This window comes from Macaca mulatta, chromosome 3 (assembly GCF_049350105.2).
Source record: "Macaca mulatta isolate MMU2019108-1 chromosome 3, T2T-MMU8v2.0, whole genome shotgun sequence".
NCBI lineage: Eukaryota > Metazoa > Chordata > Mammalia > Primates > Cercopithecidae > Macaca > Macaca mulatta.
In genome coordinates, this window is record NC_133408.1 from 154,540,018 (window position 1) to 154,560,344 (window position 20,327).

Sequence of the window (20,327 nt, forward strand, 5' to 3'; positions counted from 1 at the left end):
CATTTTTCTTAAAATATGCTAGTAAATGAGTAGAATATTTTGACATGTTAAGGTGTTTTTCTTCACAATACATAGGATGTAGGAAAAAGAATTGAAATAAACAATGGCTTACTAAAGACTTACTCAGAGGCAAACTGTCTTTTTTTTCTGAAAAATGCTTCAAGTCTTATGTAGACCCCAACGATAATAAGTCCTCTTTAGCACATTTATCAACCCAATGTATAACTGTTACATCCTTACATGCAATACTTTTCCAAGTGGAACAGTTCTTCATAGTCTTTTGTAATTTACATTTCATAATTGCTCATAATCATGAACAGAAAAAAAGACTAATTAAAACAGTGAGTTTTAGATTTTTAAATTCCAGGAAAGTATAACAGTACAATTTTCACATGAATGTTTTTTGTTGTTGCTCGTGTTTTTTGCTGAAAAGCTGTGATATATAACTTTGCTTAAAATAATGAAGGTAAATGATGATTTTAATACTTAATCAATGTAAACAGATAACTTTTGGGGGGCATCAGGGCTTTTAGCTGCAAAAATCTTGGCTAATTTAAATAGAAAATAAATTTATTAGCAGCACATAGATAATCTCAGAGTTATACAGCCAAGGATCATGTCCATCCATTCAGTAGGGCTTTTCTATTGAAAACCCCACTGCTGTAGCACTAGGCCACTCTTTGCTAGGAGGTGGACACCATAAGTTTTCCCTCACTGCTAAAATCAACAAATACCTCTTCACTCCCTGTGTTGAGAGGCTCCACCACCCTGGTGTGGCTAACAGCTTGCATTGATCACTTCCAAATGCAAGCCACACTTCTGTTTGGCAGAATGTAGGTCACATCCTTGTCCTCTAGCTCCAGAGTAGCCTAGGGATGTTGTAGAGGAATTTACGTAACTCCATGCGTGTAACCGGAAATGTTGGACAACACAACACAACAGGTGAATATTCACATTTGTTTTATGATTCATTGTCTAAAAAATCATATTTGTTTGTGGTTATGCTATTAAAACAGTCTCTTCTATTTACTCTTTAAATAAAAAGTTTTGTTTTTTTATATATGGGCATTTAATAAATTTGGAATTTACATGTACTAATTATATTAAGCATACGATACCCAATATTAATTGTATAAATATTAATATTTATATAATTAATTATATTTTATTTATATATTTTATGTTATATAAATATATATAATCAACATAATTACTTAGATTATATTGATTAAAACATTAATATTTATATTGATATAATTATATTAATTTATATAATAATGTAATTATGCATGTTAATTTATTGTACCCAAATATGTAGGTGTGTGCATGTCTACCTTATATTAATATATGAGTCCCATATTTGGGGCTTAATAATTTCATAAGCTTCATTGGCTTGTATGTCTATGCCTGGTCCAATGCCGTACTGCTTTAGGTACTGTGATAGAAATGGCTCATACGTCAAATCCTACAACCCTCTTTTTCTTCTTAAAATTTCCTTGGTCCTTCTTGATTACTCTTCCATATACATTTTTGGATCAGCTTGTCAAGTTCCATAAACAAGCCTGTTGGAAATGTTATGGAAATGGCATTAAATAATAAATTGGGGAGAATTAACATAATTAACATATTTATGTTCTCTCCACCTATTTGGGTTTCTTCTATGCATTTCAGTAGTGTTTTGTAATTTTTGCCATAAAACCTCTGTCCATTTTTTTCTAGTTTAATTCCAAGATACATATAGCGTCTTTTTTTGTTTGTTGGCTTGTTCTTTTCTTTTTTTGTTATTGTGAAGAGTTGTTTTTCTTGTATATTTTTTAATTGGTTTTACTGTCTGCTTACAAGAGCATTGTTGATTTTGTATGGTTGTGTATCAATCTTGCTACATTTTTAGACTTTCAGTATTTATAGTCTTAAACTTAGATTATATGTATACTATATATTTGAATGTTCCCCAGAACATTCAACTCTGTGCACAGCTCAAAAATTTTGTATATTCCTTCTAGAAGTCAGACCTATTACATTTCTTTGTCTTGTTTATTGCTTGTACTATGATCTCCTGCATAATGTTACATAAGTCACGTAAGAATGGGCATTTGATGTACTTCTAAAGTCCTGACATTTAATTTTGGTAGATATGTTTTATTAAAGAAATTATCTTGTATTCCTAACTTTTCATAACTGGTTTATTTCAAAATCAAATTAAAGAATAAATATAGAAAAGATTTTTTTCTGCAGGATTCACAATGGGATTTTTTTTAAAAAACACCGTATTTTTCTTTGTATTGTTCAGCTTTGAATACCAGAACTTATCATTTCTTTCCTTTTATTTGAAAAGACAATTGAGTAGTTTGTTATTAGTAGTAGTATTGAAATAACACTGTTGTGTCTATGCACAAAGAGGGCTCAGCACATAGAAAACAATCAGCATTCTCTGAATGAGTCTTAAATTACCTTTTCAGATTTCTAACTTAAATTTTCTTTAAAACCTCCCAAAACAGTATTTCTCTGGTCTACTTTTTATATCCTTGCACAAACCCACTTTTGACGACCCTGTTCCCATTTTCTGTTTTAGTAAATTATACTTTCTCTATGTCTATGTTAGTATTTTTCTTTCTTTTCTTTGTTGCCTCTGCAGTGTTAATATCATGGGTAAAACCCCAAATCTCTGCTACTGAATGTATTTTCATTATTTTAAAATATTAATTTCTTTTTCTTTAACTGGCTGACTTTTTCCTGTTTTTAATTTAGCCCAACCTCAGCGCTTGCCTCAGCTTCAGACTTCAGCACAGGTGTCGAGTGATGAGGAAATAGGCAAGATAAAGAATGGCCACACAGGTCTGAGCAATGGAAATGGAATTCACCATGGGGCCAAACACGGATCTGCAGATAATCGCAAACTTTCAGCACCTGTTTCGCAAAAAATGCATAGAAAAATTCAGTCCAGCTTGTCTGTAAACAGCGATATCAGTAAGAAGAGCAAAGTAAATGCTGTCTTTTCCCAAAAGACAGGCTCTTCACCTGAAGGTAAGTTTGAGATATATGTAGATTTTATTTGACCAGATGTAAAATAATATTTCCTGGTAATTATTTGATCAAGCAAATATAATTGAAGAATCTTGCTTATCCTTCAGACAAACAGGAATTTTGGTAAAATGCAGATTAACTTCCCCAAAGGAAAGCACAAGATAGAAAAGGAAGCAGTGGCAGCTGACATCCTGCTTTTAGATAATCGTCTTCTAGAGTGAATAGTCATTACTTTAAATATAACTGCTATACTTCTTTTTTTAATGCCACATTTAAAAATATAAATACAACATTTTGATGGCATACATGAGTGTATGTGTGTATTTTTATCTCTCCCTGATGCAATATGTTATTCTATAGTTCAGAGATAAGATTACCTGCTTGTATTTTTGTCTTGCAAATCAGTTCTTAAATAGACAAAGCTAAAATGAGAGAAAGATTAGGTAACTTTCATGCTCTTGCCAGGGAATAGGCCAGGTGATTTCTGTTGCTTGATTGACCAGCATCTTCCAACCGCCATGTTGGTCAGCACCTCAACCATCTTCATTCCCATCCCATTCCAGCCTCACTGGTCTGGTCTTCAGCTCCTCCTTTAGAGGCACTTGGCTGTGTTCTCTGTCCCCTGAGGAACTAGTTATTACCTCTTCAGTTATATCTCATCCTGCCCTTGGCTGGGTTAAAAACAGGTTAAATACTATGAACCTGAGAAAGTTTTTCTTTATTAAACAAATTGCACATGGTGATAATTAAAACAGACTCCCTTTATATAAGTCATTGTATTACATTTAAAAAATAAAAATCTCCTCCTATATTTAAGGATCTGAATTTCTTTCCATGTATCCACGGTCCTCTGGTTTTCCTCCTTTCTCCTTTTAGCAGTTATTGGATGTCTAAAGTCTTGAATCTGTTATATGTATCTGATATACATATATTTCTCCTTATTCCCTTTTCCTTTCTATTTTGCTATGAAATGTTAAGTAAGAGAAATTCTGTGGAATGCCTCTGAAGTTGGTCATGCTTATTCATAGAGACAAATTGAGTTGTAAATAGGAAATTGTATTGAGAATTACCAGTAATGAGTGGGAGAAAGGATATTACATTTTGGCTACAGGTGTCTCAAACTCAACTGAGATAAAGTGTTAGGTTGATCAAATGATATGATAATAAATGGTCTGCATAGTTCCAGGTCAGTGACACTACTTTCCAAACTAATTAGATTGAAAGGGACTTGATTGACACTTTAAAATGAGTTTGACATGTAAGCTGCATGGTCATCTCTGAAGCATAGGTAGGCTGTTAACTAAACTGGCTCTCCAAGGAGTTGGGAAGGCAATGCAATTTTCTTTAGAGGATCTTCGCTTCTAGGTGATTGGGTGAAATAATTGAATGCAATTGAAATCTACTTGTTTTATACATTTGAATTTACTTATTATGTCCCTAACCTCTTATTTTGCATTTGATATTTACTTATTTTTGTATTAAAGAATGGTAACATTTGCATATCAATCCTAACTTGAAATAGCTTATGGATTGTTTATAAAATTTTTTATTATTGCTTGCCTTTAATACCATGTCTGAATTTATTTGTAATGTAGGAATGCAGCTTCATAAGTAACATATGAAGGAGGAAGAAAATCATCAGTATATGAATGAGATATAGTTTTACTCTTCCTCTTTCTCTCCCTTCTCCTTCCTTCTCCCTCTTCCCTCCCTCTTTTTCTTTTTCTTTCTCTTCTCCTCTCATGCTCACATTCACACTTATGGCCTACCACAGAGCTCTGGATAAGGGAAGTCCCTTGTAATCTGTGTAATCTGCTTTTATCACAAAATATGTTCCAGATTGGATTGGGGAAAAGAGGAACATAAAATACAAATTTAAATGTATAAATATATTTTGCAAAGTCTTTTCCATATCTTCATTGTAAGACCGTAGAATTTAGACAAGTGTAGGTTTGTTTTATTGTGATTGCTTGAGTCTAGATTAAAATTCCATTGTCCATATTTTTCTCAAAGTTCTATGTCTTCATGATTTGTCACTATTTAAGGTTGTGCCCTAAAATTTTGTGTTTCTTCTGACTATCAGTTTTGAAGTTATGTTTATTCTCTGGCAATGTGCTGTAATAAAAATCAAAACCAAACCAAAACAAAAAATCCACAGAAGTGGTAGATGGCAAATTAAAAGGAAAAACATTCTCAATTCTGCCACCAGCTTGTTGGGGTACTTGAGTTTCTATGGGCCTGCTTTTTCTGTGAAATGAAAGATTTGGATTAGATAATTTTAAAAATTAAGTTTGGTTCCAAGATTCTATGAGTCTCTTTTTACAGCACTTGCTTTACTCTCAGGATAGATCTCTTGCTATATAGAATATGTGATCTCTTGTTGAGGAAACACCTAAAACCTGATGTGCAGAGTGGGGCAGTGGCAGAAACAGTTGTGGTGAACAGAAATAGCACCTGAATTTCAGGAGGCACATATGTCAGAACAGTAGGCCTTGAATAGGCGGCATGATTTATTGTGCAAATAAAAGTGGATGGAAATGATTTTTTATAAAGCAATAAGAATGAGGAGATTTAGTGGCTAGGTATCTTAGTCTATTTGTGCTGCTGTAACAAAATACCTGAGACTAAAGGTTGGTCAGGTTGGCTCATACCTGTAATCCCAGCACTTTGAAAGGGCCATTGCGGAGGATCGTATGAGACCAGGAGTTCAAGACCAGCCTGGCTACATAGCAAGATCTCATCTCTACAAAAAAGAAAAAAAAATATAGCTGGGCACAGTGGCATGCATCTGTGGTCTTAACTACTCAGGAGACTGAAGTGGGAGGATCATTTGAGCCCAGGAGTTTGAGATTACAGTGAACTGTGATTGTGCCACTATATTCCAGCCTGGGTGACAGAGTGAGACCCCGTCTCTAAAGTAAATAAATAAATAAAACACCTGAGACTGTGTATTTGATAAAGATCAGAAGTTTATTTTCTCTCAGTTCTGGAGGCTGGGAAGAGCAAGATCAAGGTGCTGGCAGGTTAGGTTTTCTGGTGATGACCATTCTCTGCTTCTAAGATGATGCCTTGTTGCTACATCCTTGGAAAGGGACGCTGTGTTCTCACATGGCAGAAAGCAGAAGGGCAAGAGATCAAAAACTGCATGAAGCCTCTTTATAATGGCCTCAATCTCATTAATGAGGGAGAAGCCCTTATGGCCAAATCACCTCTTAAAGGATTGACCTCTTAATACCATCACACTGGCCATGACGTTTCAACATCTGAGTTTTGGAGAGGTGACATTCAAACCATAGCACAAGGCTTTTCTCAGTTTTATGACTGTTCTGCTTCACATTTTTGTTAAATCGTCATCTTCTATGCCTGTTCTTCCAAGGGCAAATGAGCAAACAAGTAGCAAAATAATATTAACTGAAATTCTCAAAGCAGCTAATCATGCCCACTTCGACAATGTTTTGTTTGTCTGGGTACATGGTGCTTGTGGTTGTGATTTTTGTACTGCATACAAATTATATCAACAACTGGAATAACTTTTTTTGGTTCAGATAATGGAATAAAATATTTACAAATTTTCTAGTGTTTGATTAAGAACACTAAGGGCTTATTTTCTAAGCAGGATAGCAAAAACACTGCTAAGACATGATCCATTGCTTATACAGAGGTAAGGTTTGAACCAGCCATAATTGAGTCTGTGGGGGGTTGGCAAGATGTTTTAACATGTCTTTAACTGTGAATGTCCCAATGTCCCAAAGCCTGAGAACAAAGAAGGCTGCACTTCATCAGGTCCTTTTTTTTTTTTTTTTTTTTTTTTTTGAGGCGGCGTCTTACTCTGTTGCCCAGGCTGAAGTGCAATGGTGTGATCTCAGCTCACTGAAACCTCTGCCGCCCAGATTCAGGCGATTCTCCTGCCCCAGCCTCCTGAGTAGCTGGAATTACAGGTGCCCACCCTCAAGCCTAGCTAACTTTTTTGTATTTTTAGTAGAGATGAGATTTCACCCTGTTGGCCAGGCTGGTCTTGAACTCCTGACCTCAGGTGATCCACCCACCTCAGCCTCCCCATCAGGTACTTTTTAAGCGATGTTGATTCATATTATTAGAGTGCCTTCTATGTGCTACTTGCTTCTCTCACATGAACTTATCTAGTCCTTGCAACAACACTGCAATTCTATGAATTCTATGAAAGTATCTAATTATGAATGAGGAAACCGAGGCACAGAGAAGTTAAAGGAAACCACCAAAGGCAACTGGTACATGGTAAAATTGAGACTCAAACTCAAAATTCTGGTTCCACAGTCCATGTTCCTAACCTCTGTGCTATTTTGTGTGACTAAAGTTACAGCTGTGGACCAAGCAGGGATCTTCTTCTTAGTATACATTTGCCTCTTAAAGCCCTTCTTACCACAGTTTTAAAAACAACTCTCACACCTGTGCTGTCTGTTTTCCTTTTCCTACTAGACTGTGAATTCCTGAAAAGGCTGGATTGAATCTGAGTCATTTTTTTTTTTTTTATTGTACAGTGGTGCCCAACATAAAAGCATCATAGAGTTTCTCATGAGTTAGTAAGTAATACAATACTCTATTCCAAATCATTTTATCCTACCCTTCCTTGAAACCAGCCCTGGAAAATAAAATGTTTGCTCATGGTCACACACAAAAAAATGTTCTTTTAAAAAGTTCCATTTTTGCAATGGAGGAAAAAAATCCATGTGGGAAAAAAATTGCACATTTTATTTAAAGGTTATTAAATTTGTAGATTTCTACTTGTTTTATATAATTAAATATTTTCATACATACTTTAATTTTCTGATTGCATCACTCAGGTGGAGAGTTTGAAGACTAAATGTTTAAGATTCTTGACCTTTGAAATAATTATAGTATAATTTAGTATCATATAATATTCAAATTGCCAAGGGTTTTCATTAGACTCAAAGACACTTTTCTTATCATAGGAATGGTAAATCCTAATATGTTTTACATGTGCCAGTTACATCTATATAGTTCTGTAAAAATTAAGTTCTAGCAAAATACTTTTAAAGAGATTTTATGCTTTTTAGGAATTTTTGATAGTTAATTTACACTCCATACTTGATATTCTACATTTAGTATGCATAGAGAAATATGTATCCAGTCCTAGTATATCATTGAACCTAAATGCTGAACAAGACAGTGCAGAGCATTATGTGGATGGAAGTAACTACAGTCATCTCATTTTTAATCACATAGAAGCAGTGGGGTGTAGTAATTAGAGGACAGACTCTGAAACTAGCCTGATTGGGATCAAATATTGGCTTTGCTACTCACCAGTGATGTGTCTTTAGGCAGGTTACTTAGCCTCTTTTTGCATCAGTGTCTCATCTCTAAAATGGGGATATTATTAGTACCTACTTCATAGGATTGTTATGAAGAAGCCTTGAATTGGTACTGCTTAGTGCTTAGAATACAGACTGGCTCAGATGAAGTGTTCAATATGTGTTAGCTGCTGTTATGATCATTAGTATTAAGGTTCATAGAGGGGTCAGGAATGTTAGCTTCTTGGAAAAGTCAATGCCTGGCTGGGGACCTGAAAGACAAGACAAAGATAGTTTAGGGAGTTGAGAATAGAGGGAAGCATTCAAAGCCAAAGGATTTTGTTTTTCTTTTTCTTTTCTTTTCTTTTTTTTTCTTTTTCTCTTGTGTGTGTGTGTGTGTGTGTGTGTGTGTGTGCGCGCGCGCGCGCACGCTCCTCTTTTTGTTTGTTTGATAAGTAAGGTTTGTTAGATAAGTAAACATGTGTTATGAGGGTTTGTTGTACAGATTATTCATCCCCCAGGTATTAAGCCTAGTGCCCACTGGTTATTTTTTTCCGACCCTCTTCGTCCTCTCACCACCCCCTTCTCTGAAAGTTCCCAGTGTGTGTTGCTCCCCTCTATGTAAATTCCTGAATTCATGTGTTTTATTCAGAGAACCACAAACAGTTTGCTGTTGCTGAAAAGCTAAATTAGTAGAGAAGATACTAGATGAGTAGGAATGAACCATTCTATGGAGCCTGTGATGCCCCATTCTTCTGCAGCTATTAATACCACACAGATCTGTATGATTTATCTAAAGGACATCATATCCCATATATACTTTTTTGAAAAATTATGTTTTCTTTTCTCTCTGTAATACAAAAATTCCATGGTTGGAATTATATAGAATCAGGGTGCTTTCTCACCTGTAGCCAATACTGCTATCTATTAACGTGCCCTACCATCTGCACCCTGATTATCTTTGCAGTTTTTTTTGTACGTTAATAATGAACTGTTATCAAAAAGGAAATGATTAATTGATTTTAGAGGTGTTGAGCTTGGGATGCTAATGAGCTATACAGGAGACATTTGGACCTATGGAAGGACTGAAACCCAGTTTGTGTTTTACAGGCTTTATCTGCTTTCTTTTTTTTAAAGCTATTTTGTGGTTTCTGAGGTCTATGACCTTTCTTTGTTTTCTTTTTAGGCTTCGCTTCTTTGTCTTTTTGATGCATTTTCTCTTGCATTTATAGCAGAGCAGTTTTTCAGAATATACCAGAGGGATAGTGCATACTCCCCACCAGTAGGAGTATAGCCAAGATTCTCCAGGAGACAGTCTGTGTAGGGTACACAGCGTTAAAAAGGGATTAACCAGAACTGGGCAGGACAATTAGAAAAGCTCATAAAGTGATTTCCCCTCCTTCCTTGTGAATCACTGGTAAAATGGTAAAAATATCTTTCCTTGACCTCACTATTTCCCCTTCCTTTCACCGTTTGCAAACTCCAGGTCTAACTCCTTGCACTTGGAATTGTGCCTCCACTGTAATGCATAGACATGTCTGTACACATGGTCAGGTGAAACTGCTGAGTGCCTTTGTTTCTTCTCTCCCCTCAGCCTGGAATGGTCTCATAACTCTTTGCATTCTTGATCTCTACATATTTTTTTCAGAACTCCTCTTAGTCATCATCTCCTGATGCCCCATTTTGGGCAAATTGTCCCTTTTTTTTGGTCTCCACAGCATGCTTGGGGCACAAAATTGTACTGAAGTTGATCTATTAATCTTCCTTTCTGTATTAAAATGTAATCTCATTGAAAGCAAGATTCCATCTTACTTATCTTTTAATGTTTCGCATACAGCCTAGTGCCTGGCTTATACAAGTTCAGTAAAAAGTGAGTTAGGAGTGTCAACTGGAGAACTAGACTTTTTCTTTATCACTCCATAGACATTGTGGTTGAAAGGACAGGAATGGCTGTAATCCTTAAGGGAGAGAATGTGAAGGAATGAAAGGAAGGGCAAATATTTGAGCTAAAAGAAATACAAAAAGAGACCCAGCAGAGGGAGGACTGTAACTCAGAGCTCCTACCTCCCAGCTCATCAACTTTTCTCACTATTCCATATGGGTTTCAAACAACTATATGTTCTTGAATCCTGAAGCTGTGAAAAGAAATTAGAAAGGTAAAATTGAAATTGAGTTGTTTGAGCCGGGTGTGGTGGCTCACACCTGTGATCCCAGCACTTTGGGAGGCTGAGGCAGGTGGATCACCTGAGGTCAAGAGTTCGAGACCAGCTTGGCCAACATGGTAAGATCCTGTCTCTACTAAAAATACAAAAAATAATAATAAAAGGAAAAAGAAAAGAAATTGAGTTGTTTGCTGTTAGTTTCTACAGTATTGTAAAGTCTTATATTCATTTTTTCCCATAGAAAGCTTTTCCGTTTTGCCTGTAATTGTAGAAGTACTACAGTAGTATTTTAGTGCAAAGATAATAATAGGAGCTCATGATATGACCATAAAGTTATAATCAGGGCTTCCAGAAACAAATTTTCTGTGACTTTGGCAAGATATGTCACTGCATTCCTCAAAATATTTAATTTGCTTGGATGATGTTTTGTTTTGTTATGTTCTGTTTTCTCAGGCACAGTGCCTTCCATCCCATGTCACAATAATGGTGTGGGCGAAAGGTTTAGAATTCTCCTTTCCAATGCAATATTTGCTAGTTCTTTGGAAAATAGGACTTGAAGAAATGTCACTGCTCAGCCAACACATTAAATGGAAAAATAGTAATACAATGAGGAGTGTGTGTGTGGAGAGTAGGCATGATCAAAGTTGACTATATCAAAGTATAAATTATTCTGCACATACAAATCATTAATTTTTGTTTACTTGAAATATTTTAATTAGCGGTTTTTTTAAAAAAAATTAAATCAATTATCCATCAGAAGTATTTATAAATAGTAAGTGTTTCTGTAGGGTCAAAAGTAAACATTTAAGTACCTTTTCTTTAGAGTTTAGGAAAATAAGTTAACTAGTTTGTTCTCATACCTATGTATTTGGTGAGGAGCAAATAAAAAATTTCAAGGTTCTGAAAAATATATAACTTAATATTGAAACATAGAGATAACTCAAAATATGCCTTAAGCCCCAGAGCTCTTCTTTTGTAATAACCAACAATTTATCGGCCATCTTAAAGAAGAGCTAGAAGCTACCAGCTATGTATGGACTTCACTGTTGGTTTTTTGGGTTTGTAGACAAGCTATCTTAGGTCACTGCTCTAGCAAACTAAATTAGCTCAGCATTCACTCAGGAGATGGGTGGAGAGGAAATAAAACAATGGAGATACAGATAGATTGGCCAGGAAGCTTTGGGGTGTGGGGTAGTTGGATGAGGAGACTATTTAGAAACCAGGCTTCAGAATAATGGAAAGAATTGAATAAATCCTATGACTCTATTAATGCACCAAAGTTTTGTTTTGTTTTGTTTTGTGTTTTAGTACAGTGATGAAATGTTAGGTGATTTTTTTAGGTCAAACATAATATGTAGGTGCAGCAGCCAGGCTGGAGATGGAAGTTTGTTTGTGAGGGATTCAACCCCTAGAGCTGTGTCAAGGGCAGGCAATAGAGGAATTGAAGACTTGCTTTAGAGTTTCAGGATTAAATGAGGTCCAGAGCTAAATCTGGGTAGACTTGAAAGAGCAGTCAGGTATGTATTATTCTGAGCAGGACTGTCATTAACATTTTAGTTCAATTAGTTTGGAAATTGAATAGAGATTAGGAAATTAGGAGGAATAGCTGAATGTAGTTTGGAGATGATCATGAGTTGAGTTTTAGATCTGTTTAGTTGTGTATGATTATACGTAATTCAAGAGGATAATTCCAAAATGCACTTGGAAATATACAATTGGAGCTGGAGAGAAGGAATTTAGAGGCAAATATACTTATTTATATTTGTTCTCATAGAGGAGACATTTCACTATAAATCTGGATGAGTTTTTTTAAAGTAGAGATTTCAGAGAAAAGGTCAGATGGCTGAGAACTGAGTGACTCAGCAATCACTGGAGGCCAGCCAGTTTGGTGGGATGGGAGTGTGGGTTCAGCTTGTGTGCTTGGGAGGCAATCCCATGGAAAGTTCAGATTTTTCTCCAGAGGTAATATCAGATAGACAGTAAGTCAGAGTAAGACCATACTGATAAGATAGCTTAGAGGAGAGGTCACAGTGCAAAGAGAAGAGGATGATTATCTGGCTGAGAGGAAACAAGAAATGTGAGAGGAGAGACAGACTGGAGAGAATGATATCACGAGGCAGGGAAAGAATGTTTTAAAAAGAGGAAGAGAACTATATCAAGGTGTACCAGATATTGATGACAGGTTCAGTAAGATGAGCACTGAAATATTTCTGTTGGTTGTCGACTCTTAATAAGAGTCCACAACGTGGACATCATTTAGTGACCTTATTAAGAGTCGTTTTCATGGAGAAGCCACAATGATGTGGGTTGTGGAATATGAAAACAGTTCTAGAAAGGCCAAAATTCAGGGCAGAAGTGCAAGTCCATAAGGGTTGTTTGTTTGGTGTGTATTATTTTGTTTTAAGATAGGAACGATTTCAGTATGTTTACATTCAGCTGGAAAAGATCCAGGAGAGAAGAAACATTTGAAATTATGAGAAGGCAATAATGATACCTTCTTGACAAGCCAGCATATAGTGTCTTTAGACTTTAGATCTATAGTTTAATACACTGAACTAAATGAATGCATTTACATTGTCAAAGCAAGAGAATTGAGCAACCAGAGAAGCATTTACCAAATTGTTAACCTCGATGGCTCTGCTGTGTAGGGGTTATGTGGTTGATTAATTTTAGAAGACTTCTGAGTAACCTCTTTGGAATGATTTGGTATGAGGACATGTAACCTTTGGTGATTAAAAAGCCTTTCTCAAATCCCTACTCCTACCTCATTCCATGAGCATTCATCGAGTTTGAATGGAGGGGATGGATAGGGCCTTATGATTCTGAGTTCCAAATCTCTGACTTTTGTGTTTTGGATCACAAATTGATGAAAATCAATAGCATCTTATACTTTATGTTCATAAGGCTCTTAATTGAATTTAGTCATAGCTTTTACACATAGTATAGTGTAAGAAGTAAAACAAACATAGTTAAGCAAACAGTTAAAGAGAAGAAAAGATAAGTAAAGAAACCACTGCAAAATCTGTACAAATGGGAAACAGTAGGTTAATTTTAAAATATATTTAAAGTAAATTTATGCTTTAGTATGCCCTACTCATCATTGAATCACTATCACAAACAAAGGCTTGAAAAGGTTAAAGCTTAATCTGTAATAAAAAGGAGTTTTGATTAATTGTGATAATCTTTTACACAATGATTCTGATCATTTTTGATCTTACGGGCTTCTTTGAGAATCTGACAAGAGTTATTATTTCCCCCTGCAAAGTTTTAAAGACAGACAACAAGATCCTGTTAGCACTGTGTTATTCTTGAAGGTAACTGAAGAGATTGGATAATTTCAGATCTAAAATCAAACATCTCTAAGAACTGACCAGATTATGAGGTGCCTAATGAGCCATTGTAATGTTTTTAATTTTGAGGTAGGAAAACTGCATAAGGCTATGAGCAGATGGCCGACACGATCTGACTTACCATTTTTAAACATCACTTTGCCTTTTGTGCTGAGAGTGGACTACAGGTACACAAGGTCCAAAAAAGGGAGACCTGCCGTGATACTATTGCTGTGATTCACGTGGGAGGTAATAGGATTGGATCGGGGTGACAGTGATGGAGGTGACGAGATGTTGCGTTTGGCTGTATTTTGAAGGCAGAACAAGATTTGCTGAAGAATGAGACTTTGGTGTGAAAGACAGGGATTAAGGATGACTCCAAGTTTATGGGCCTGAGCAGTTGAAAGTATGGAGTGGCCGTTAACTGAGATGAGAAGACTATAGGAAGCATGGGGTTTGGTTCATGGAGGAAGGTCATGTTTGGTTTTGAATACATTGAATTTGAGATACCCATTATCTGTACAAGTGGTGATGTGGACAAGGGTTTGGATAAGGGAGTCTGGAGTTCAAAGGAAAGGTCTGCAGCTTGAGATATGTTTTGTGAGTTTTCAAGGTACAGAATGTACAGTGGATGAGACCACTGGCAACTGGGGTTCTCAACCCTGGCCTCTGGATATTTGGAGAAAAAGCTTTAGGGCAAAGGGAATAGGAAGTAAAATACAAATCAACAATTATGATTCATTTGCAATGGAGTAGATCCAAGGTGTCAGCATCCTTTAGAAGCTCCCTATATGATTCTAATTTGAATGCAGGATTAAGAACTCTTGCCCAGAACATAGATAAAGTGCAAAGGTACTCCAAAAACTGAGCCCTGGGCCATTATGCAGACAGTAGAAAACAAAGAGAAACCATCAAAAAAGTGAGGATGAGTAACTAGTAATGGAGCAGGGATAAAGAGGGGCAGCTTGGAAACCAAATGAAGGAAGTATTTTAAAACAGATGGAGTGATCATGTTTCAAAAGCAACTGAGAAATCCAGTAAGATGAATGAGAAGTGACTATTGAAATTGTCATGTAGAAGTCATTGGTGACCTTCATACTTTTGGTGTTGTGATGGGGATAGAGTCTGATTGAGATGGATTCCAGAGAAAATAAGAAAAGAAAAATTGAAAATTGCAAATCTGGATTACTCTATCAAGGAGTTTTCCAAAAGGGGAGTAAGTAAAAAGGCTGGGATATAAAAGTGAATTTTTTTAGAAATGGGGTACATGGTTGAGTGCTATTGGTAATGAACTAGTAGAGGAGACACTGACGATGCAGGAGCATGATGTTTTTGAGAAGGTGAGAGGGGAGGAAATTCATTACAAAGTACCCTGTGGTGTTGTAGGGGAGCGTGTGTGTGTGTGTGTGTGTGTGTGTGTGTGTGTGTTTTATCTCTCTCAGATTTTAAAGAAAGGGTCACCAGGGCAGTGGCTCACATCTGTAATCCTGGCACTTTGGGGGGCCAAGGCGGGAGAATGGCTTGAGGTTAGGAATTCGAGACCAGTCTGGACCTCATCTCTACAGGAAAAAAAAAGAAAAAGAAAATCATGCAGACGTGGTGCTGCATGCCTGTGGTCCTAGCTACTTCACTTAGGAGGCGGAGACAGGAGCATCCCTTGAATCCAGGAGCCTGAGGCTGTGGTGAGTTATGGTTGTGCCACCGCACTCCAGGCTGGGCAACAGAGTGGGAAAGCATGACCCTGCATCTAAATAGAAAAAAAAAAAAAAGAAAGAAAGAAAAGAAAGGAAGGAAGGAAGGAAGGAAGGAAGGAAGGAAGGAAGGAAGGAAGGAAGGAAGGAAGGAAGGATGGAAGAAAGAAAAGAAAAGAAAAGGAAAGGAAAAGAGAAAAGAAAGGGCCCATGCCTGCAGAGCACTGTTTTTTACAGTGACTCCTTCATTTCTGTGTCTTACACACATGAGGCACTTTAAATTTGTTTAAATGGAGCTCTTTCAAATGACCAGTAGAATATGGCATAGTAGTTTTACAAGTTTTGGAGACTTTCCACCTAAGAAAATATTTTATCATTTGGGATGAGGAAAATACACTAAAAGTTTCCATTTCATTTTAGAACCATTTCAAAAAATTATTTCTTAGTTACAATAATAGCACTAGACACTGCATAATACTACAATTCAGAGGAGGAAGTTTTGGGGAAAAATACAGGTTGTGCCGGATGTTTGAATTTTCTGACAAAAACTGTCTAATGACTCATGAGTGTCTTGTAGTTTATAAAGGGTATTCATAGAGAAAAGTAGTATTAGAGTATTATTCATTGAATATAGCTTTCAACTTCAGTTATTTGAGATAACCACCTATAGTAAAACCTTATCTCAGATGCTCATGTTAAATAAAAATCTTTTCTTTATATTTTGCATTTTGCTTTAGCCTGAATTTTACTTTAGCTAAAATATTTTACCTTTTAGAAAAATGAGTTGCATTGTTGAGGGTGGAAGAGTGAGTATATTTAAATCAGCTGGACTAAAGAAATATACTGATGGGTAATGCATGCCTTAATTCATGTCCAAATGCCGCATGATCTTTTGGAAATCTGCAGAATGGAGAACATTCTAAATTTCAAGCTTAGATGGATTATATTTATATTCTTTGTCATTAACTGAAACTACTTCTTACGATACTATATTCTGTATTTTTCATTATTGCCTTTGGTGCCTTTATAAATTACCTGTTTTTCCCCCAACGTTTTGTTACTATTTTCTTTCCATTTCTTTTTGTGTGCTTCCATCTCTATATATACTTAAAATATCGGTTGTTTGCCTGGCTGAATTGACACCAAAATGTTTAAGAATAGAGTATGCTAATATTGGGGGAAAATTAATTTTGAACATGAAGTTTTTAAAAAAGAAGATTTCGAAGGAATAAGAACAGAAGGGTACCACTCATGTCGAGGGGCGTGACTGTTTTATGCTCTAGTAGGAGGAGCATCTACCTTTGCAGATCAAGCCTGCCACTTCCAGAGTTTTGGTTATCTCATTTTGGTTGCTACTCCAAAGTACACCTTCCATATCTCTGTCTGACTGTCTCTGTTCCCCATGTCTCTTCTTCATCTCTCCTTCCTCTTTTCTCTCATTTCTCTATTTCATACTTTCTCTCCCTCCCCTCCCCTTACCTGTTTCACTTGCAAATTTTACATGATTTCATTCAATTATTAACTACCATTTATGGAAACCCTATGGCAGTGATTAATGACATTTTCCATAATAATATTTTAATTTTTTTTTAGTTTTATTCTTAGCTTATATGTTTGTGAGTTATAAGTACATAGCTTAAAAGAAATAGCTCCAAAAATCTCCATAAACACCCGGAATTTTTCAACAATGATTTTTTCTTTCCAGATTCAATTAGATTCTCATGGTATTTGAATTGATTATTATTCTTTCAAAATACATACTTATTTAGCTATTTGCTATTTTTTTAATTACATTCCAAGATGACCCATCCTGACTCCCAAAACTAACTGAAGCAACTTAGAAATACTAAATTCTCTTAGAAATGCTTTTGCTATTTAAATTACTTACATATAGTGTTAAAACTATTATAGTTTTGAGAATCTTTTATAATTAATAGGTATAATTCTCAACTAATATATTGTAAAATAGTATAGAAGGAACCTCATAGTTTAAAGTTGACATATTTCTTAAAAACTCTTGTAAGGGGAATTTTTAAAAATATGGATGGTTTAAGTTGAATACACCAGGAAGGTATTAGGAAGATTCACTTATGAACCTCCAGCTCCGGGGCCTTAGCACTGGGGGAGGGTCCAATGCTAAGTCTGAGAAAAGATAACCAACTTAATTTCACTAATTTATAAACTTTAAATTAAATTTAGTATTTCTCTCAATTATACCCATAGGCAATAAACTTCAGTGGTATTAATAGTACCTGTGGCTTTGTTGATGACATTTTCATGTATTAAAGTTGTTGCAGAAATCATGAAGTATCATTTATACCAATTGCTACTTTTAAAATAGTACTTATCAGATCACCACTAGAACTTGTTATTAATGTGTTTAGAAAGAAGCACATGTTTATTCTACGTCAACTTTAATATTGTCTACTATAGTCATAGGGCCACATAACATTTCATTCAATTATGAACCGCATATAGCATGGTGGTCCCATAAAATTAGAACACCGTATTTTTACCATACCTTTTCTATGTTTACATATACAAATACCATTGTGTTACAGGTACCTACAGTACTCAGTACAGTAACATGCTGAACAACTTTGTAGCCTAGGAATGATAGGCCATACCATATAGCCTAAGTATGTCATTGACTATACCATCCAGATTTGTGTAAGTGCACTCTCTGATGTTCATACAATGATGAAGTCACCTAATGATTCCTTCCTCAGAATGTGTCCCTGTATTTAAACATAATTGGTTTCCTTCAAAATCCTATGTATTCTATTTTATGGATTTAAAAATACTTTATCTCCGTGGCACACCACAGAAAACTAAAAATACCTGCTCTTGCCCCTCAGAAGCCAAAGCATTCTTTATAGTAAAAGTAATTTATTTTGTAACATACACATTTTATAAATTTGCATTTCTGTATGTAATTTTCACAATGCAGAGAACACAGATTTTTTTTTTTTGAACAGCTTCTTTTTGCTTACATTAAATTGAAATAATAAAGGACATACTCAATTTCTCACCTTAAAAAACTGTGTTAAATATTAAATCCCTAAGTAACTTGTTTTCATGTTTGCATTTTAATGTGATGTTTTTACCAATGCATAGCCAGCAATGCCAGGATGCAGAAGAACGGAGAAAATGAACTTATTGGGTTTTATATGCCACAATTTAGATAGTCTTAATTTAAATTTCCATAAATAAGTACAAGAGAAAACAGAGGAAGTACTTCGAAGTCAACAACCTGGTGACACATATTTTTCAGGGTTTTCAGGCAAATCTTCCCATGGGATTTTAATTGATATGCAACATAGTGTGGCCTCAGGCCCCCATCCAAACACAGGACTCTGGTAATTTGTACCAGCTTTCCTTCCTCTCGTATACTTGACTGAAGGGAAAAATTGAAGATGGTAGACATCCTCTCAAGTGGATGTAGGAGGCAATTAGAAGAATAAAATTGAATAATTATTAAGTAGTTTGCTCAAGGATATTAATCATTCTGCTCACTTTGAAGGAGAAAAAATATTCATACAAATAAATAGTAGTTGTCTCTTAGAAGACTGAGAAATCCAGGAGTTTGGGGCAAATGTGAAGATAATTGAAAGAAAAGAGCAAAATGGATTAATATACTAGTTTTCCAAAGAAATATTAAACCTGCCCAAATTTCCACTATAACTTCTCTTGGGAAATCAAACTGGAGGAACTGGACCTCTTGGGGAATAATATCATCATAACATAACATAATTTGAAGTTGACACTAGAAGTTGAAGTTTATTTTTTTCCTAATAATTATGCTCAGGGAAGGATGCAGAAATTGCATTTTTGGAATGACAGAAAAGTAGTTATTTTAGAAAGAACATTTTAACATCTATGGTAGATATCTCCTAGGAAATGTGTACTGTGGAGTGACAGGAGAAGCTAAAACCAAAAGCCATCATTACCTTAGGCCATAAAACTGAATTGCATGGAGTCAACAGGTGTTTATTAAGGGTCTGCTGTATGCCCAGGCCAGTGTGCTGGAGTTTGTAGAGAAGTCCTGTTTTGTTTCTTAATCAAGTGCCTTTGGTTTTTTTGTTCCTGTTGCTTTTAAAAATTATACCCTTAGTTAGAAATAAGTATGAAGCTACTGGCTCTTGAACTCTAATTAATCATGAAAAAATATATATATGTATGTGTATAAATATGTTTAAAACTGGCCTCCCAGCCCGGCACACTGACTTACGCCTGTAACCCCAGCATTTTGGGAGGCCAAGGTGGGCAGATCACCTGAGGTCGGGAGTTCGAGACCAACCTGGCCAACATGGCGAAACCCTGTCTCTACTAAAAATACAAAAATTAACCAGGTGTGGTGGCACATGCCTGTAATCCCAGATACTTGGGAGGCTGAGGCAGGAGAATCGCTTGAGCCCAGGAGGCGGAGGTTGCAGTGAGCCGAGATTGTGCCACTGCACTCCAGCCTGGATGACAGAGCAAGACTCTGTCTCAAAAAAAAAAAAAACAGAAAAAACTGGCCTCCCATATGTTATTTTTTTTCCCGTTATCCAGCATTGGACTTACTTATGACCCTGTCATTCTGCATACCATCCTTTCAGAACCAAAAATCTGGATTATCTGTCTTTTCAACTCCTGTCTATACTAGGGAGCTAAACATTCCTGAAAAAACCTTGATAACCGTAAAAATCACTATCACTACACATGTGTGGTCTTGGGTCTCAACAGAGCCTCAGAATCCCTCCACAGAACTTCAATATGTCCCACATTCCTGCAACAAATCATTCTCGAGCACTTACTCTGTGGCAGATAAGTGCCACAATCTTCTAGGTA

The 20,327-nt window shown here is 35.9% G+C and overlaps 1 protein-coding gene across 1 annotated transcript in view; it reads left to right on the top strand.

The window, feature by feature from the left end:
• MDFIC (MyoD family inhibitor domain containing) overlaps positions 1-20,327 on the top strand; it is a 91,462-nt gene that overhangs the window by 54,602 nt on the left and 16,533 nt on the right. The window contains exon 3 of the mRNA XM_015134771.3: positions 2,749-3,024. Within this exon, the coding sequence (XP_014990257.1) occupies positions 2,749-3,024 (276 nt within the window). The remainder of the gene's footprint in view (positions 1-2,748; positions 3,025-20,327) is intronic.